General features: G+C 34.7%; 1 protein-coding gene across 4 annotated transcripts; it reads right to left on the bottom strand.

Moving 5' to 3' along the window:
- Positions 1 to 850: 850 nt before the first annotated feature.
- LOC106130749 (ileal sodium/bile acid cotransporter) lies at positions 851 to 22,231 on the bottom strand. Of its 4 annotated transcripts, none has more exons than XM_060950956.1 (10): positions 22,070 to 22,231; positions 9,766 to 9,942; positions 9,468 to 9,611; positions 8,578 to 8,708; positions 7,534 to 7,653; positions 6,358 to 6,532; positions 5,600 to 5,862; positions 4,918 to 5,104; positions 4,473 to 4,548; positions 851 to 2,603 (listed from the first exon to the last, which is right to left on the bottom strand). In XM_060950956.1, exons 2-10 carry the CDS (start codon positions 9,926 to 9,928, stop codon positions 2,495 to 2,497), a joined length of 1,368 nt encoding a protein of 455 aa, XP_060806939.1. In that variant the 5' UTR covers positions 9,929 to 9,942; positions 22,070 to 22,231; the 3' UTR covers positions 851 to 2,494. The 4 variants fall into 4 exon arrangements, with proteins under 4 accessions (XP_060806939.1, XP_060806940.1, XP_060806938.1 ...); XM_060950957.1 differs by lacking the exon at positions 22,070 to 22,231 and adding an exon at positions 19,836 to 19,992; XM_060950955.1 differs by lacking the exon at positions 22,070 to 22,231 and adding an exon at positions 11,040 to 11,199.
- Between the last annotated feature and the right edge of the window lie 30 nt (positions 22,232 to 22,261).

Below are 22,261 nucleotides of genomic sequence, written 5' to 3'. Positions count from 1 at the left end.
CAGAGGGCATCGTAGTGCAATTGTTCCAGTTTAAAGTGAAAAATCAAGAAAAAGAAGACCTCAAGAAAGAAAAAGTCCTCAAGGAAGAAAAAGTCTGCAAGAAAGAAAAAGTCTTCAAGAAATTAAGTCGGAATAATACCTCTTAGTGTAATAGTTTAATAGTGTTAGGAAATTAGTATAAGGTGTTGTGCGTGGTTAGTGGACGGACAAATTGTGTGTATTGTTTTCGTTTTTTAATTCTTCAATTAGTTTAGTGGATTCTAATAAGACTTGAACATAGTGAGTAGGTATTCCAATTAGTGATAGTGCTATTGGATTTCAGTGACTGAACCTTTAAACCGTGAGTAATTCAGACTTTATTAAGTGACATAGACTTTAATTAGAGAGAGAGACTCGATATTTTGTGATCATATAGTGAATAGACACTCAGTGAGTAAGGTCAATGACCCCACGTATAGTAGTTTTATTAACAATCAAGTGAAATTAGACATAGGCTTTTGGAAGAGGTTGATGACCCCATTTCTACACAACCTACCATCCGAGGATTCTTTGTTGGCCTCACTGCCGCGTCCGCAGCCGTTGACGTCATATACCAGCGGGGGGGGGCGGACTTCTACTGGAGCGGAATTCGGGACTCCCTATAAGTGAAGGGGAGGCTAGGGGAGGCAGGTACCTAGTCAGGGTTATACTGTCACCTCGACCCGCAACAGAGCAAACGCAATCGTTATTAGTTAAACCGTTATTTTTTTCTGTTAATAGGTTTTTTTATATCTTAGCTGTTTTATACCGATTCTGTGTGCTTGTTTTAATTTTCTTTATTATCTTGAATTTTCTAAATAAAACACAAGAATAAGTTGCAAAATTGTATTAAATATTGATTTCTTTCATAACTTAACACAATACTGATCTCTTCAACATGGCGTCTCGCACCACACCTGTTTCACCTATAAAACGAGTCATGTGATTGTCGGACATGAGACACAATTAAAATAAACGGCACCATGCAACTATAATACATTCAAATCCCAAAACCTAATTCAGTGCGAATGTTAAATCGTGCATTAGGAAAACTATACATGACATATTATAACTGTTTTGAGAAAATATGTCGCGTTGAATCGAAAAAAAAAACATTTTAAAAATCCGTTGAAAAAAAAAACAAAAAAATATTGTCAAAATAAGATATTTTGGTCTGTATTTGATTATCGCTTTTATGTCAAATGTATATGAATCGTTAAGAATAATTTATTAACGTTAAATGCTTTAAAAAGCACTTACAAAAGACTTTCAATGACTTTTGAACCGTGAACAAAATAGTATCTTACATAACATACATTCCATTTTTATGTTCAAACAAGACAATAAACTCAAATAAAAATACAACATATTACAGTTGTAAAGTTCCTAATGCACGCTAAATGCTACAGGTAATACAATAAACACAATAACATATTCAAGTGACAGCGATCTCAACTTTTATAGGTGAACTCATACAAATGACAGAAGGAATGTCATTTTTTTTACTGGCCGTCTTTCACAGCAGTGTGAAGAAAATACACTGAAAATTCATCTACAGCACGTATGGATTACTGTGGGATTTTCAGAAACTATTCACCAGAAAAATAGGAGTTTTTGAATGCCTCTTTGTAGTAGGAAGAATTAAAAGTCTAATGTAACGTCTACACCATAAATATATCAAAAAGAATAAATATGAGTCCCTATGTAAAAGGACACCAATCACAATTTACTAAATTTGAATGCTGTAACTACGATTTAGCGGGTTTTACTCACACTGCTGTAGTGGGCGACCAGCCTTACAGTTACGCCAAAACATATGAAGGCGTTATCTGTAAATGTATAAAACCTCCAAAAACAATATAAATAATTTTGCCTTTTGTAAACTTACAGTATATTATTATATTGTAAATTGACATTGATTTTCGTCAAAAAATGTTTTCCAAAAAAGATACAACATTTGTAATAAAATATAGTGTCACAAATACATTTTTACGAAAACTGGGAACATTACCGGACATTATAGCTGGCTGAACAAAACAATTACAGTGTTTAAATTAAAAAAAGAAAATATTATTTGCACTCACTATAATGGATTGTTTGAAAGTCAAAAACATTGTAAGTAAAAAATCAACAATAAGTAAAAAAAAAACAACAAATTTTGTTCGTCAGACACGTAAATAAACAATTCATTAGCAATAAATAATAATTAACATGTTTAGTATATTGTTATTTTGGGTTAAAACTTACTTTCGTAACACGACTGTAACAGTAAAAACAAAAAAAAAAAATAACTCAAACTTACTTTCTTAAGCAACTGACATCTATTTCATAAATTCCTTTTGCAAAAGCATTTAAAGTTTTCAACATCAACATTTACATCTATAAAATTTATCGACAATAGTCAATAATTTGACCCAAGCTATCAAGTCCGGCATACTACAAGCATACAACAGCGACATAACAACGTTAGACCCGCTCAGCTTCGTTTTTCGACATCAGCGGCTGCGACGACGTCGGGCTCGACTCGCTCTGATACTGGAGTGAGGTCTTCGACAATTTTCCGGTGTTGATTTCTGTTTGCGACACTGCGGAAACGGAAATCTTGTCAAATTTTACACCTTTTTATGTCGTACTCTATGGGTATTCTTGACCTGACATTACGTCACACGTCCGCGAATCAATTAAGTTAAGTGTATTCGCCTGCAGATAAACATGACATTCTCTTCATACAAAACAAAAACATAGGCGGATCAAGTTTCTCCTCAGGCGACTATACACAAGACAGAACAATGTTGGAAAGATGACCTCGTTCTCCGGTTTGGGGTGAAGGAATTTAGGATTTTCTCGGACTAATTATATTATATATATAATATAATTATATTATATTATTCATCGATTATTGAATATTGTTATTCACTAAAATAAGGCTCGGTCTGGCAACCGTCTTGATTAATAAAAAATATTCAAGATGGTTTCCAGACGGTTGACAGATAAATTATTAATAACACAAATCAAATCACAAAGATTAAGCTTAAATTCAACGAAATTATAGTAACAAGGAACATAACTAGATAGTTTTAGTCACACACTAATCTACGTTTTTCCAAGAAGGCCATTTTTTCCATAAACAAAATTTGGAAGAATCCCGCACACAAAAATTTTAAGAGGATTATTTTGCGGCTAAACTATGTAAGTTCTCGTCTTAAGCACAATAAATCCGAAAACAATAAGACTATGAGTGAAACAGAATTGATACGAGATAATAATGAAAAATAAAAATACAAAAAAAGTTATGTTTGTACTGGAGATCAAATAAAGAAATTCAGCGATTAAGTAGTCAGCCTTTTATGATAATTTCATAATTTATCCCATTTAAATTTAGTTATTTTTTATTTTGCTAGGCATAAAAATTTATGACTACAATAGGTACTATAAAAATCACGAAGGTTTGAAAAAACTGTTTCACTCATATCATATACTGTATAACCAAGCATTTTCTCAAGATTGAGGCATACATTATTAGTCAAAATTTATTCAACACACACACAATTTCCCGTTACTCCCAAACAAAAACATGCATTTTCCCAATGTGAGTGAGAGTCCCGCCACCGTATAAATTTAATTGTTTCGACATACCTCCCAAACTAGGACGACAATCGGAATGTAATGATGTTCGTGACGAATAATGTAATATGAAAATAAAAAAAAAATTGTTTGAAGAATTTTGAAAAAAAAAATTAACTTTTTTATTTTTTTATATATCTAATCTGAATTCCCAATGAATTGAAAAGTGAACCATTTAAAAAAAAAACATACCAATATGCAGACATTTGCATTTTTACAAGAATGATTTGAGCCAATAATAAAAAATACATTAACAATCTAAATATAAAATCTAATTTGTTCGATGCTCCCATTACAATTGAAAATTATTCACCCTTGACAACACACAACATATCAAAAGACTTTCCCACAAACCCCAGTTAATATGAAAATCACTAACAAACATCCATATTTAACAAATTAAAATTTGTTAGGAGTTTAGTCAGAGATATATCTTAATCATATACATAATCTTAAAACTTTTTACGTAAATTTAATATTTACGTAAAAAAATTTTCCCCAAATATAACTAAAGTGTGTATTTTTTAACTTTACTTTCCGAACGATTACAAACCAGTGACTTATATAACCAACCAGGGAAAAACAAAACGTTTTTTAAAACCCAAAAAAATTAACTAAAAGACTTTTAACTAGATTTTTTTAGATTACGTTTATTATTTATAATATTTTTACTGATTTACGTTTAAATTATTATAGTTTTCATAAATAGAAAAAAAAATATTGGAGATATCGAAAAATTTATCACAAATTTTCTCGTTTCATGTGTGTTTTATCCGGGTTGGTTATATTTTCTAGCTAGAGACAAACAAAGCTTATCAAAGGTAACTCACCAAGCCGCTATCTTCTGGTAGATGTAAATGCAGGTCATGGGGATCGGCGTCATGATGGCCACTGATACTGGCACCACTGCGAACAAATACGTTGGTATTATGAACAATAGTACTATAATATTGTGGTCGTATAAGGGAATAGGCCTTCATCTAGTGCATTGCAATGCATGATCTAATATGGATTAGATTCCCCTGCAAAGGTTGCGGGGATTAGATGGTAGTTGCTTCGTGCAAAAACCTGACTCACCCAATCCAGGGTAATCCAGGCTAATGGTCGTAAGGCGCACTCCAGGCTCCTCCCAAGAGAGATGATGTAATCAAAATTGACGCTAACAGGAAAAGACGTTAGAGTACAATAAGTCTCTTGGGAAGTAGCTGGAAGAATTTGCTTGACCAGCCAAAGAGTCACCCAGAAGACCTCCGGAGATGGTTTATATCCCCTTACCCGTGGTGAGATCCGCCTCAGGCTGATCCAGCGCGTACCGCAACAAGAATATAGAGATGCCGGTGTTCTGAATGCCCGTCTCTATAGAGATGGCCAACGCGTCCGCGTGGGGCTGCTTGAGAATGCGAGCGAGCGCGTACCCGAACATGTACCCCAGCCACGGGATGCCCATGCCCGCTACTATTATCTGAAAAAAATAATATTAAAAATTTAATTTCGAAAATGATTTCAAATCAATGTCTTGATTCGAATTTCGAATCTTATTCTACGACTCAATTTAGTTTGACTCAATATTGGGGGTTGTGCTTATTAAACTAATCGTGGAAAAGATTAATCCGACATCTTGTGGCGGCGGCCATCTTGGACCGATTTCACTCAAAGCTTAAAACATTCTCAATTTCTTAAAACCTTCTTTAATCAACAAAATTAAAATCGGTTCATCAGTTCGGAAGCTATGATTTTACATACTTTATAATATCTCGTGGTTTTTTCGGCGTGGGTTAAAAATAGAATGAAATTATTTAACATTAAAACTGTACAAAGTGAAAATTAAAATTTCCTTCTACCCATTATTTATAAAACCTGACTCCCCACTTTTGGGTTGTAATACACCCCGTATTAAACCCCAGGTTCTAGAGAGACACTTCTTAACTACAAATAGCAACAAACAAAAAACACTAACCTGCCACGTGAACAGCTCAAATATATACAAATTTGTCACTATAGCGAACACTATGATGAACAAAAGTAGCGTCGTCGAGAATCCTTTTAGAATTCGGACCATGAACGCCGCTAACTTTGGCGTCCATTTTTGCATGGCCAGCCCTATACCCAAAGGTACTAGGAGGCCTATCACGAACGTGGCTATCCGAGTGTACGGCACTCCGATGTTGGCGTTCGCGAATACCACTTGCCCGAGGGAGAACAGCCAGGCGGGCATCACGGCTGGAAGAGAAGTATTTATTGTGAAAATGTGTGATGAAATATCTATCATAAATTTTATTCTAAGCTGGGTGCCGTATTGGCTCTTAAGAACTACTTATCTTTCTTATGGATGTCGTAAAAGGGCGACTAACGGCAAGGATTACAACTTGGGATTCTTGTTTCTTGGCGATGGGAACATGTAACTATTGGAATCTCAATTCCATTATTTAACCTTAAGCATAAATCATTAAAGCTCAATGTGACTTTTCTAGTTGTTTGCCCTGTCTTCCCCACAAGGGATATAGACGTGACTACATGAACGTAATAATAATATAACGAATATAATTTTGAAAATGTTAAAACCGTATTTGATTTCGCATAGAAGTTATTGCGTAATGTGAAAAAAGTAAGTATAAAGAGATACACAGGTACATAAACAAAATTCTTAAAAGAAGTAACTTTGACTTGTATGCCTTTCAAAAGGCCCATATTATTATCACTCAAAAGATTCCTCACCAAACGACAGTAGAGTGGACATAGAAGTCATGGCGAGAGACAAGTTCAGGTTTCCCCCGAGGATGAAGGTCCAGATGTTGGAGGCTCCGCCGCCGGGAGACACGCCCGTGAAGAACATGCCCAGGCGCATCTCTGGAGTGTCCGGGAAGATGAGGAAACCTAGGCCGAACGAGATCTGGAATATAGAAAAAAAAAATCTAATAAATAAATATGAAGGGGTCAGATTACATAGATAAATTATATAAGTTGGTGGGTTTTGTATGCAGCAATCAAATAAATGAATATCTACGGGTCAGATTACACAGATAAATTATATAAGTTGGTGGGTTTTGTTTGCGGCTAATGGATAGGTAGCGGCACCTTAAAAGTCTTACAGCGGCAAAATTATAGACTAGATTTTGCGCGAGGCATCGCTCCCGTGAGAAATCCAAGAAAACAACCAAGCATCCTCGAGTAATATCGAATAGATTCTATGTCTGTGCCAAATTTCGTGAAAATCAATACAGAACTTTTGAGTTTATTCGTTAGAAACATACAATAATACAAATCTTTGTATTATCTCTTTGTAAATAGTGTGGACGGATGGCGATGAATGCACTACTCATTGATGGTAAACAGCCGCCGTGGATGGATCGAGTGAACTTTTTTACGAAATTAATTTTTAGTTCTATAATAATATACTTTCATTATTTAAGACTATAAAAGATTGTTAAAGAAACTACTACTAATATACGAACGAAGAGTACGTACTCTGTGCCAAAATATCATCAAAATCGGCTTAGTTTTTTTGTATGAAAACATAACATACATTCACAAGTATATAAGTTCATCAATTTTACCCTGGTAGCATCCGGAATTATTTTTAACATAATATAACAACAGTTTACATTTCAAGGAAGAAATGAACAATATTTGCCCTTGTGGCGCAGCGGTAGTACGCTTGTCTGTGACACGACACCGGAGGTCCCGGGTTCGAATCCTGGCCAGGGCATGATGAGAAAAGAACTTTTTCTGATTGGCCTGGGTCTTGGATGTTTATCTATATAAGTATTTATTATAAAATATAGTATCGTTGAGTTAGTATCTCGTGACACAAGTCTCGAACTTACTTCGAGGCTAACTCAATCAGTGTAATCTGTCCCGTGTATATTTATATTTATTTATATATTTATTTACCAATGGCATGAACAGAAACTGGCCGACCATGCCGATGGCGGGCCCTATAGGTTTCTTCACCACCTCCTTCACCGTGGGCCAGTGCATCGCGCACCCGAAGTTTATGAAGATGAGGGACACCTGAAAAATATTTAAAATTAGTTACTAGAACTAGGTGCCGTGTGGTTCCCGGCGCTAAAGAATAGGACTACTCCATCTCTTTCCCATGGATGTTTTTAAAGGCGACTGAAGGATAGGCTAATGAACTAGGGATTCTTCTATTATCACTATTTGAATCTCAATTCTATCATTAAGCCAAACAGCTGAACGTGACCTATCACTCTTTGCAAGACTGTTTTTTCTGTCTACCCCGCAAGGGATATAGACGTATTATGTATATGTATGTATGTAGTAACTAGAAAAACTTGAAGGTTCGTAAGTCAATAGGTACTAAATGACAGCGGCAGCTTTTATCGCACGAAAAATTATCGCTGTTTCGCTTTTTATTATGACGTGAAACGAGACAGCAATAGTTTTTCGCGCGATAAAAATGGCGTCACGCGTGTCACGCTACGGGGGCTGGTATATGCGTCCAATTGAAGCGTTCGCTTTAGTACTCTGGGTACCTACTAAAAACACCTTCTATACTAAAATCTGCTTTACCTAGACTTCAAAGCTTAATGCGACCATCCAGGTGACAGATAGAACTTTTGTAATTTTGTTTCTTGTGTTTATCAGTCTCGATGTTTTCTGTGCCGTGTGGTTCCCGGCACCAACAGAAAAAAGAATAGGACCACTCCATCTCTCTCCCATGGATGTCGTAAAAGGCGACTAAGGGGTAGGCTTATAAACTTGGGATTCTTCTTTTAGGCGATGGGCTAGCAACCTGTCACTATTTGAACCTAAATTCTATCATTAACCCAAACAACCAAAACGTGGCCTATCAGTCTTTACAAGACTGTTGGCTCTGTCTACCTCGCAAGGGATATAGACGTGATTATATTTGATGTGATGTTTTCTGTGTACATAAATTAGTAAAAATAAAAAAATAAGTAAATAACATACAAATGTGGCAACACTGGAGGTGAACACCCTGTCAATGACCCGGACCGGCCTCGTGACCACCACGGGCAGCGAGTTGTTTACCGGGAACGCCGCCGCGCCCCGCCTCCCTTCCACACTCAAGTCTGTTCTACCTGGAATAAAAGATATTATTAATTAAAACAATTGAAGATTCTCAATAACATTTGCTAAAAGAGTTAAATTTTTAAAACTAAGTGTAACAAACAGTTTCCTGAAAACTGCATCAAAGTCGGTCGTTGCAAAACGCGAGACAATCGCGGACATACATACAGGTCAAACTGACAAATAGTTTTTTTTTGAAGGCGGTTAAAAATAAGGAGGAATTTGGATCAACAAAGAATATCTTCGTCGAACGAAAGGTAGTAGGTATCTGATTAGCAATAACAGCATATCTTTGGCAACTTTTCCAAACAAGATAAAAACAAAACTACAAAAAATTTGAATTCGAAGTAAGAACGACTGACAATTGGCAAAAAGCTGTTGAATATTTGATGTAAAGTTTACAGTAAGTAAGTCTGACTTAGAAACTGGTTAATAGATTTGTCGTTGTCCAATGTTCCTTCTGCCCAAGATCTTGCCTTGTATTTATTAGTTATAGGGGCTCATATTTATCGTTTCGCAATATGGGAACTAGAATTATTATATATAAAATTCTCGTGTCACAATGTTCGTTCCCGTACTCCTCCGAAACGGCTTGACCGATTCTCATGAAATTTGTGAGCATATTGAGTAGGTCTGAAAATCGGCCAACATCTATTTTTCATACCCTTTAGTGATAAGGGTTGTCCACCCATAACATTTTTTTTAACTAGAAATTACTTAAAAAATATTTATGTAACAAAACAACGTTTGCCGGGACAGCTAGTAATTACCTAAAAAGTTCCCTCTGACCCTTATCCTCCCTTCCCACCGGTCCGTGGTCTCTATCAGTTGATACGTGGAATTCCATTCCCCTGTAGCTATGTGATTGTTCACCGTTGATAACCCGAAACTGTCGCCGGGTTGCATTCCCGTGCCTGTAACAAGATAGATAGATAGACTCTTTATTGCATCCTAAGAAAAAGAAAAACAGAAAAAAAACACAGGTAGTAGGAGTAAGGAGTATTCTTATTGCAATCCATATATTACAATATATGGATTGCATAAATATAATACTATAACGATATTCACCAGAGACAGCAACATCTACGTAGTAGTAGTCGTCCATGTGCACGGAGACCAGGTCGGGGGTGAAGCTGGCGAGGAGGTTGGGCACCGCCTGGCAGAACACCCACAGCGGGCACAGCGCCAGGAGGTAGATGATGATCAGATGGAGAGGCCAAATGGGACACATGTTGGCCCGTTACTCTGTAACAAGAACGTGATACGTTATAGAACAGACAAACATTGGTGGTCGAAGGGTTAAAGTACCAGACTACAAAAACGTGAAAAACAGGATCAAATCCTAACATGGCCATGAACCAATGATAGCTATGTACTGTATTGCTGTTGATTGCTAACCAAAGCTCTAGTGGAGTCACATTCATTCTATACGTAAGTAGTTATATGATTTTCTCATTTAGGTACGATTATATTGATATGTCACGAGGTTCGACCAAAGACGAAAATATTTCTAAAAGACCTTGGAGTGACCAAAATATGTATGTGTTTTCATGTGTTGGGGTACGTTCACAGGTTATGGTTTTAAGGGCTATTACTGCTAACCAATAGGTGGCCTATACATATTGTTCACCTATTTGGTTATTAAAGAGTAGAAAAAGGAACAGTGTTTTTATCGAGGACGTCTTAACGAAAATTCAGGTCAAGAGTACGCTTAACCGATGAGCTAATTTAAAGAGTGTTCTGAACGTGGATTAAAGTATGCAGGGATCCTGACAAGTGGAGGGATACCCTGATGTGTGATTTGCAGAGGTTTGTTTGTTTTTACAGAAAAGTCATCTCCATAAGCGCCAACCAGTATTCGAAAAAATATACTATTTACTGCAGACACAAATTTTCTAATAATTCTGTCAATCGATAAAAGGTAACCGATCTCCTAGTCGAACCGCAACCTACATTTGTAAGGTAACTTCCGGAAAGTATTTATTATCTGTAACTTTAGATGTACTTAACTTACCTACCAGTCACAGATACCAGTCTTCTTTTTAAGTAGTTTCTAAGGTTGTGTGTGTAAAGTTTAATGTGTGAATTGGGTGGTATGTTTTTCATGTTTTTAGAGTAAGTTTTTTTTTTTAATTAGAAAGAATTTAATTGATAAATTATTGTGTGCTGTAGATTTTAGACTCATAAAAATTTTCTTTAAAACAGCTTATTAAAAAATGTTCCACTTCAAGATCTACATTCAAGGAAACTGCAAGATATGCGTACCTACTAACATGCTTAATTGTTAAAACTATAACACAATCATTAAACACTTAACTGCATGTAAAGTCATTAAAACCCACCTTAACATTAATAAATTACTATCAAATACAACACGACTGTGGCCTTATGCGAGTATAACGTTACTGACCAAGAATCATAATGCTTCTATACGTTATACTTTATAAATATGTCGTGAGCTTTATCACCAAGCCATAGAGGTATTAATAGCTTGCTTGTTGTATTCAATTAGAACTACAATACCAATATCACCTAGTAAGATAACATCTCGTATTTTAGTCACGTAGAGATAAGAAGATAAGGATTATTAACATTGCTATTGAATAATTAGCAAGTTTTGATAGTAACGACATTTGGAGCTTAATCCATGACAAGCTTAGGGATCGGTTTATGTATTTAATTAATTGTTTTATTTTTATTTTTATTAAAACATTTGCCTTTTTTATATTCGCTTATTAAAACAATAAAAAATAGGTATAAAAAATTAAAATAAATAATATATTAATGCGTGACCAAAATTTTACGTCATAAAATTAACGAAGAAAATAAAATGTTAAAAAAGCAGTAAGTATAGTACTTTTAAGAAATGCGCTTTTTTCCTCACCAAATACGAATTCAAGAACATTTCTGGAATTAATGGGGCCGAATTTGAATTTCAAATTATTCTGTGACCGGATCATGGAGATTTGCGACCATTCATGCGTCTCGACGAGCCAATTGATTTAAAAATCAGTAAAAAAAATATTTGAAAAACCAAAATGTAGCTTTCTGTCAGATAAAAAATATAGCGTCGTTGTTTTTTACACAAAAATTAAGCCAAAGTCATTTTAAATAGTTAATGACTAAGTACTTAATTATTTATGACAAAAATATGTATTGAAAATAAGGAAACAAAATTTTGGGCATATTAGCGTATAAAGTATATGAACAATTTATGAATTTGTCTTAGTATTTCAATAATTATATTATGAAAAAAATAATGTATAGTATTTTACAAATTCGCCATATAGAAGGTGGAGGGAAGGGTACAGTCAAAGTCAATAAATCTTTTATAGATCAAAGCAAAGATCGAAGTGCGATATAATTGGAAAGACTCAAGACGACTCCAGAAATCAAAGAAAGCCTAAATAGTTCTTGACAGATTTATATGGCCAAATTGTTGGTATTTTATCTATTTATAGTCGTTATCTCGTTATCATAATTATCTGAGGTTGCTAGTCGTTAAATTATAATATTAATTCAGGATTGTATTAAAATTGCCAGCATAATAAAGTGTATAAAAATGCTAGTGAGTGAGGACAAATTCATAATTATCCATCCAAATTACAAGCAAACTGTTAATTACCCAAAATTGATGGTATGGTCAATTACCATTCACTCAGGTCCTAGTTTCACGACCTTCAGCTTAGAACCTGTATAGGTACTTGGGAAATTTCAGATTAGATATAAAAATTTCTAAATCTCACGTACACGATAAGCAGTCATTAAAATATTGTATGATGGAAGGGTATGATAGATTGGGCGATTAATTATGAATTAGTTACGTGAAGAAGTCGCTTTGTATCCTACTGCTTTAAAGATACTAAATATAAGGAAAATGTATGGATTAAATTTTAAACCCACAAAATAAAGGCGCATATTGTGTCAAGATTAAACATGAGCGGAAATGGAGTCCCAAATTCTAATAAATAAAAAGAAACATTTAGCTTCAATTCTTTTAGAAGTTTTTTTTTACAAGAAAAGAATTAACTATTTTAAAAAATATCGTAGATTTATATTTACTACTGTATAAAGTGATATTTCATTACAAGGCATACACCACCCACAATTTTGATATGAAGAATGAAGGTCAAGCCGGGTCAGCTGACGGCCAGTCACCAAAACAACTGGGGCTGCGCCAAAAATTATTCAATACCTAGTGTTTCTGTTAATAACCCACTGGTTACTGTTTCTAAGTCACGTATCCCCCTTTCTTGTAAATTGCATAATAAAGAATAATAAGAAAAAAAAAATACTGTCATTCTAGAAATACATATTTACGGTCTTTAGATTCTTGTCAACGCTTAATCTATACTAATATTATAAAGCTGAAGAGTTTGTTTGTTTGAACGCGCTAATCTCAGGAACTACTACGGACATACACTACCGAACCTTCGTAGATGCTTAGTTTTTTCTTTTGAAGAAATAAACCCTAAAATAATCAATAGCACTATTAATATTAATTACATACTTAATTAGCAATTAAAATTGAATTGACAAAAAATATTGGAATAACAATTGCGAATCTTGATGGAATAAGGTATTGCATATTAAAACGCTATTTAGTTCCGAAATTTCTTGATTTCTAAGTAATTCAAGGTGATGTAATTTGATCAGTTACAAATGGCTACTTCACGTGATGTAATTTATTACTTTGTATAATTTTGAGTAAGTTTTTAATTGCTTTTACCTTGTATCCCATTTTTAATGGGATGTAAATTTCTGATGAGGAATAATAGGTATATAATTGAAATAGTTTAGCTATAACAATGAGTTCTGTAAGGTATAGCTATCTACCATACTAATTTACTACGCTTCTTCTTAGGTCAACTAATCTAACTAATAATTTGTGTAGTATCTACTGGTATTGATCATAAAATAGTAATAACATTAGACAGGACGTAATTGAGAACAATGGCTAATTTACAGCCAGTCTTGTAATGCTATGTCGGCAAGTCTAATACGGACGATTTACAAAGAGCACTTGATAAATAGGTATCCTTTGTTAATATATGTGTTGGTTTAAATATAATTATATTTGACCCCACATAAAGTTCTCTGTCAGACCCAATGGTTGACTGGTAGAAATGCTCCTAGCATTAAATCCGGCAATTGTGCTATACATTTGTATTTTTTACAATAAAGTTTCTGTTTTTAGTTTTGTACTTCTCATAAGATTTTTTAAACCGTTATAAATATTTCTTATAATTTTTTTTGTAGATCTTTATAGCTCTATTATTTAAATGCCTTATACATTGTAACATATCACGTATACATACAGTCGATATCCATTGCGGGGTGGACTGAGCCAACAGTCTTGACAAAACTGAAAGGCTACGGTCAGCTGTATGGCTTATTAATTGAATTGAGATTAAATTAAATGACGACAGGTTGATAGCCCTTAAACAATTTTTAACATGAATAATTGTTTATGTATTCTTATTTGTTTACGTTGCCGTCTACTACACACACAAGTATAATATGTAGATATGAAAAAAATACAAGATAGTATGAATTGCAATTAATTTATAAAGTATTATCATACGGTCAGGGATGCACGACAAATGGCGGCGTAATAATGAATTTCAATGTCTATATTGAATCTAGGGCTGGCTATACATAATTGTATATGTATATCACTTTCTAAAAGCTTTAAACCGAAATTCTAAAGCAAAAAAATAATACTAAATTTAGGTAGATGATACAAGAAAATTTTTCAAATCATTGTTTAGGCATGTTGACAAAATTATAAAAAATAACCGTGTATCATTGGTTTTTGCACACTTTAATTGAAGTGTGACGGTTTCTGAACGATATAAAAGAGTGCTCTATAAGTTGTTCGACTTACATCACCGACTTACCCAATATTGTAGTGCAATGTTCTCACGCTGATAATACACAATCAAATCGGTGATGATTTGTAAAATTATTATTTTTTCGGCTACCGCTTCTATTGAAACTTGGGGAACGAAGATTGGATTGTAATAATGTACTAAATAAATTTATAACAAATATGTGGTTATCTTGACAACAATAATATAGTCAATCGAATATTATTACCTAGGTTAATTACGCAGAAACAAATAAAAATAATCTAAATACCTAGTCTTAATTTATGTAGGATTTTCCTGGTCGATGTGCACTTTGTGACGACATTATTTTTATTACTGGGTGGAAGGTAATTGATAATGGTAAAGTCGGTAAAAACATAAATTATTACGCCCCGGCGTAAAACGAAAAATCTTGTTTTCCTTTCCCGCGGGTAATTCGAGGAATCCTCTCTTCGGTCTAGAGATCTGAATTTGTCAAATTCCGGTTTGGCTGTGCGTTGACATGTCCGTCGTTCATTCAGTGTCCAACTCAAACTTATCTCTTGAAATATGTGCTTCAGGCTATCCGTAAGAAAAGTACCGATGAACTAAGATCGATAGCCTGCGATTATTTTGCCGTAAATAAACTAAAGTCAAAGGTTCCAATTCAAGATAAATAAGGAAAGTTTATTACGAGCTATTGCAGTTCAAATGCTAAATAATTTACTTTCCTTATTTATATCGGTCGATTTATTGGTTTTATCCATTTATCTCTTTATATGTATCGTATAGTCATCTAAAGGTTATGTTTATAAATAAAACAAATGCTTAAAACTGATGTAAAGCCTTTCGGTACTTTCAAGACAATTGGTTATGTCTACCCCGCAAGGGATCTGCTGTGGAAAACATTCCGTTTCGTTTTAATCATACCTTCGGTCGTTTTTGCATTGGAGCTTTCTTTTTACGAAGCTGGGTAAGTCATACCTTGCCAGGCAAAGCCGTGAGGTGGCAAAACTAGATTTGTTTGGTTATCCGAAATTATAGAAGAGATGATACGGCATATTGCGTTGTAAAAGTTCATGAATGAGGAGGGCAGGGCATCCTTATTATATTCTATCAAATGACTAGCTATTCCATATCAAATCAACTCTGGCGACGACGTTAACCCAGGACTTCAATGCCACTATTTTCACATGTTATTCCCGCTAGTGGCCAAATCCAAACTGGTTTGAAAGTCAAACCTCGTGTGAGACAAGTCACGTTGAACAGTTGCGCAAATTGTGTTACCAGTTTACTGTTGATCGCAGCTGTTGATATACCTATGAGATTTATGCATAAGTATCAATTAGATAAATTGATTGTACTACTTTGGTCATAGTCAATATGGTCAACTTTTTACTACTAATATCTAAGAGCCACATAAATAATAATACCTTCTTAGACTTCTGCGGCTTAACATTGTGTAGAACATGTAACCTATACTGAGCTTTTTCTTACAATGTTGGTATATATTATAATCTACAGGGTGGGCCAGGAATTAGTTAACATTTTAAAAATTCATTAAAAAAAAACTATTATATTTACATCAAAAATTATTTATTTAAGAGATAGCTTATAAAATGGAAATTACTTTTTAAAAATAATATCATTTAAATAGCCACCATCACGGCGTTGGCATTCCTCTAAACGAGCACGAAAATTTTCGAATACTCGCCGTAATAAAGATCGTGGGATCGCTGACATTTCTTCTCTTATTTTCGCCTTTAATTGAAGCAATGTCTTTGGTTTGTGGGTATAGACACGATGTTTTAGATATCCCCAAAGAAAAAAATCGGCTGGCGTTAGGTCGGGGCTCCTAGGTGGCCACGGAATGTCACCTCTTTGGGAAATGAGCTTTTCTGGGAACATTTCTTTGACGACCGGTAGGGATTCATTAGACGTGTGGCAAGTCGCTCCATCTTGCTGAAACCACGTCTGCCGATTGTAGCCGGCAAATTCTTGCAGCTGTGGTGTCAAAAATTCTCTCAGCAGCTTCACATACTCGGAGGAGTTTACTGTGATCGTACAGCCACGAAAATCCTCAAAAAAATAAGGTCCAATGATTCCTGTAGCTGAAATGGCTGCCCATACAGTGACCTTAAGGGAATGAAGAGGCCTTTGTTGTTTAGCCCTGGGATTTTCGCTGCTCCAATATCTGTAATTTTGTTTATTGACGTGCCCATTGAGATGGAAGTGGGCTTCGTCAGAGAACAAGATGTTGTCAAAGTTACGGAAGCGATCCAACATTGTTTCAGCATATGTTTGCGTAAAATCAAATCATTAGGCTTTAGTTCTTGCACTAATTGAATCTTATATGGATGTAATTTTAAATCACATTTCAAAATGCGGCGTAAAGACGTGCGAGATATGCCTAATTCAGCCGAGCGTTTGCGCGTCGACAAATTTGAATCGCGCCGAACTGAAGCTGAAACTCTCTGCACGTTCTCATCACTCCGTGAAGTCCGTGGGCCGCCGGTTTGCTTCACATTCAGCGTCGATCCGGTCTTTTCAAATTTGTTTACCCATTTCTTTATTAAAACTGAGCTTGGGCACTCATTTAGGTCGTGTAAATGGAATTCCACGCGAAATAGACGCCGCACAGAGTGAGCGAACTATTGTTTAAATAAAATTGCTTTACCCAAAAGGCACGCTGCGGTCCCGTGAAGCGATCCATGTCAACTAAATTTCCAAGAACTGAGCTAGCTGTTAGACCTCTCCCCGCACCACGCCCCTCTGCTGTTTGCGCGCGAAGTCAAATTCAAATGTAAACAAATTCATGGCCCACCCTGTACTTGCTATTTGAAACTATTTGAATCTCAATTCCATCTGTAATCCATCCAGCTGATTGTAGCCTTTCAGTCTTATCAAGACTGTAGCTCTGTCTACTCCGTAATGGATAGACATGATATATGTATGTTGAGTCTACAGAGGCAGTAATAAAATGCAGTGTCATAATGTAGCCATAACAGCGACGTACTTTTTGCGTGACAAAGTGACCTTAGTATCCGGTAAACACAAAATAAAACGAGAACAAAAGAATAATAACTTAACTACTGTGGGACACAGTTTCTTTTATCAGTTCCTTACAGTTTCCTTTCCAGAGTGATGATTTAAATTTGATGAGAATTTAAAATTGTTTATTCGAATCCTTTCGTCACGTAAGGGGTTATTACCAGAATGACCTAGTTTCTGACTGTAATAATAAAAAAAACTGAGAAAATAACGAGGGTAGCGCTGTCTATTAGTCTGTATCAAATTAACGTTACTGCTCACATGATGCAGAATAATTAAAGTTTCGCCATGATGCTGATGCGATGGCTTGAGTACAAATGGCAGACCAAAAAATTATGGTTTGACAATGAAACAGAAGACAAGCAAACTCGTAAAGAATCACGCCAAGGCCCAAAACAAATGAATGTTTTAAGTTTCTGTCCGTAGGAAAAAAAATTAACCTACTCTATACTCTCCATCTTTTATGCAGTTAATAATGGCATTTTCAAGGCAAACCAACATCGGAATTTAATTGACTTTGGACTTTACAATGCAATTTAAAAGATCATTTTGCGAGTAATCCAATCCAAGGCTTCGGTAGGTACTTTCATATTCCCTAAAGTTTATAAAGTACTAGCGACCCGCACCAGCTTCACACGGGTAAAATTGATAATTTTCATAAAAATTTTAGGCCTTCTTTTAGTATTTTAGGGGTTGATTTTTGAAGAAAGGTATTCTTTGTTATAACGCGGCTTCTTAACTATTATTTCATTCGAATCGGTCCAGCGGTTTAGCTATGAAAGCAGAATAGACAGACAGACTTTCGCATAATATAATATCAGTAAGGAGTTAGTAGTAGGTAGTACTTACTATAGTAAATTGAAAAGACAAAACAAGAATTAGCTATTTTTTTTCTCAACTCTTTTTTAGGAGAACTTCAGATCCAAAGATTTCTATATTATTGCGAAAGATTGGTAAGTAACTTGGTATAGTTTTTCATTGATAATATATTTTCGTAACGAGGCCATAAGTTTGAGAACTCAATTTTATCTGCAGTGTATGTACGAGTATTACGGTTCACTATACTCGTACCTGCAAGAATAGAATGTCTTGACGTGATAATACAACGAATACACAACCAACCTTAGTTACTGATAGTTCAATGAAGATAACCTCAACGATCTCATAAAACAGGTATAATTATGAAAATTAAAGCTTGTCGTTCAATGCTACTCAACACTAATTTTCAGTAGGCTTCGATCATTATGATCGATGTCAGTAGGTATGTTTCAATTGAAAAATGTATTGTGATGCGTCTGAAGACAGTGCATATCAGGTTTGCATATACATCAAGACACGGCTTTGATCAGCCAATCAGCACAGTGCAACGGTGTCTCTTACGGGGAAAGAGGCAACAATCTCGAAAAGACACACCAAGGCTAGACAAGGCCGTTTTAAGTTAAGATGGAATTGAGACTCTAGAACGATAGTAGCAGGTACCGTTGCTAGCCCATCACCTTAAAGAAGAACTAAGTCTAAGTCCGTTCTGTACATTAAATTTACTGATTCTGTGATTTTATACAGCATAAACTTGATAGTAACTAAAAGGACTTTACTATGGTCTTCTCCTTCCTTACATAATACACAAGGCGCTAAACTATGGATACCTTTATAAAGATAGGTGTATGAGATAAAAGTTATCACACCAGATATCGATCAGAAATAGCAATATGATACGCACTGCAATCTTTTTGAGATATTTCTTGTTTATAGAAGCGGTGTCAGATCCACCTACATTGCAAACTGTGATGGTTTGTTATCTACGAGCTTTCTCTTAAACCACCTCACGGACTCTGACGTGAATGTAATCTTTTCATCGCAACCACATGTAGGAGACTGGGACCAATGCTTCCTAAAAAAAACAATATATTTTCATGCCTAATTCACTATTTTCTTGGAAACGCTCAATAGTATTTTTTGATTAATTTAATAATGTAATTCCTAATACATCCAGGTTAAGAATGGAATAAGGAAGAATTAAACTCGGGAAAACCTAACACGGCCATGTGGAAGTACTAGTAATAGGTACTCAAAGGTAAGTATAGGTACTGTCACTATCCATAAATACCAATATGAATACTTCTTGACGTCATTACGATACTGCTTAAACACATCCATACACCTGGTACTTCATGCAAGAGGCAGGTAGATCATTCACACGATTAGCTAGCGTTGTACACGAGTGGAATCACGTCTCACCTAGGTTCACGGCAATGACGCAACCGGCACACTACAGGGTCTTGCGGCACAGAAAAAAAAGAAAGTAAAAAAAACACAAATGTCAAATTTGCGCGGGAAGACGCGCGGTTTCAACGCGTGGTGCGACACGACTGGGTTGGTGAAGCGGAGAGGAACTTGATTGGCTTGAGGTACGAATGTCCGTCCCCTCTTGTCTCGCGCGCGCCCAAGGTTATCCAGTCGCCGATAATATAAAAATATATCCTTTCTGACTATAAATAATTAAATAATAGATCACAACATATCCACACTAATAATAAATAGAAATAAATTTGTATTTCTGTATGTTTTTAATGAATAAATTCAAAAACTACTAAACCGATTTTGATGAAATTTGATATACAGATAGAATAGACCAGGAAATTATCAATAAAAAAGGCTACTTTTTTCTGTAAATTCCATGTGAGCGAACTATTGAATAATAAAGTTTCATTTCTTAGTAAAAGCTGATTAATGGAATAATAGCAGTCATAATATACTGCTATGACAAAGCAGTTGTGCCCAAAATCTGCACATAAATAAAGGAAAAGGTATGCCAAACAAAACAACCTAATTATGCTGGACTAAGCATTAACTAAGAAACAAATTAACTAAATTCCCACTGAAGCAAACCTGCAAAAGCTAGATTATAATGCTTGTTTATAAAATTGCTAGCTTTTGCCCAGATAACAAATTGCAATGATGAATTGATTTTTGGGCAAAACAGCTAGGTATTATTATAACTTTATTCTTAAATAAATTCTCATTACATACCTATGGTATTTCTTGATGAAAAAATTTACACAAATTTATGAAACTCTTTCAAGTACTTATTTCTTATTCAATAAATATACCAGGTGCTCAGGAGTATTTCTGATAATATGAAAAGTTGATAAGGAACAAACATACTTCAATAATAAATTAAGGACATTGTGCTTTAATTTTATTCCTTTTTTAAAGATAAAATAATCTTTACAGCCAAAGCCACATTGTATAATCTTAATTTATATATTTAAAATTTTACTGTATAGAAATGTTAAAGATGTTTGTTCAATAAAAGAGTAAAAAGGTGTGAAAAAGAACACTAAGTATATTTCCCAAACAGTGATTAAGGTTGGTTATAGTAATAAATGTAACATTATTTTAATAATCCTTATAGCTGTTAGCCCTGGGCCGAACACCATAAAGGCTAAAAAATAAGTTGTGGCAGCTAGCTTAAATACTGTCTAAAAATATATAAAATTGTATTAGTCATGCACAGATTGAATTGTGAGAACATTGTTTTGTGCCGTGTGGTTCCCGGCACCATTAGAAAAGCAGAATAAGACCACTCTCTTTTCCATGGTTGTCGTAAAAGGCGATTAAGGGCCTATCCCTTATACATTTGGGATTCTTCTTTTAGGCGACAGGCTAGCAACCTGTCACTATTTGAATCTTCTTACATCTGAATGAGGCTATACTCAAATTCAGGTTGCTTGGATCTGTTACTTAAAATACCCACCTGTAGGGCTAGCATGACATGTGCAAAATTTATATTGGGCGCGCATTTATTATTAACTATCACTGTCCTGTTTCACATCATAATAAAAAGCGATGCTAGCTCTGCAGAGCATTGAAGTGCTCACATGAAGAGAGTTAAGAAAATGGATAAAATTAGAGATGAAGGTATGCAAGGATTGTGGCAACATGTAGTTTCTGCCTACCATTGGGAAAGAGTCATTTTTGTATGTATTTTATGTGGATCTTAAATGTCAAAAAATGCAACAGGCTTTATTAATAAATTATATTTAAGGGCTACCCAGCATCAAATGAACACATTATTACATCATGTTTGTGAACTAAACTCAATTTGATGGGTCAGTGTTATTTATTGCTTTAGTTTTGTCAGAAAGTATTCCGATAGGAGATAGTTACAAGAATAAATACAGATACAAGAAAAATAACTATTTAACTTATAAATTATACTTTATTTTCCTGCAAACTTCAACTTATGCAGGCAAAGGTATGCAGTTATGTAAACGAGTACGTAACGGTTACTCTGAAAACTTTGACTGAAAATTAGTAAATTAAAATATAATAAATTTGTTTATGTAAAAAGAATATACGTATATACAGTGTATGTATTATATTTTTTAACTAAAAGAAAGTTTATAAACGACAATGTATGAAGTTAATGTTGTACCTACTTGATAGGTATTTTTTAAAACAAAACTTACGAAATGTTGCTTGACGGTTTGGTGAATATGTTTATAATTGTTCACTTAATAATATTTTATTTTCCTTGATAAATCACCAATTCCACTTGGACTGCAGTATTAATTGCATTGCAATGTGTTGTGTTGCTTTGCTCGTATCCTAACCACAGATAATATTAAAGAATGATTCTAACTCGTGAAATAGAAATGAGA

The sequence above is a fragment of the Amyelois transitella genome, chromosome 23 (assembly GCF_032362555.1).
Source record: "Amyelois transitella isolate CPQ chromosome 23, ilAmyTran1.1, whole genome shotgun sequence".
Taxonomy (NCBI): Eukaryota; Metazoa; Arthropoda; class Insecta; order Lepidoptera; family Pyralidae; genus Amyelois; species Amyelois transitella.
This window is presented reverse-complemented; position numbering and strand designations above follow the sequence as displayed.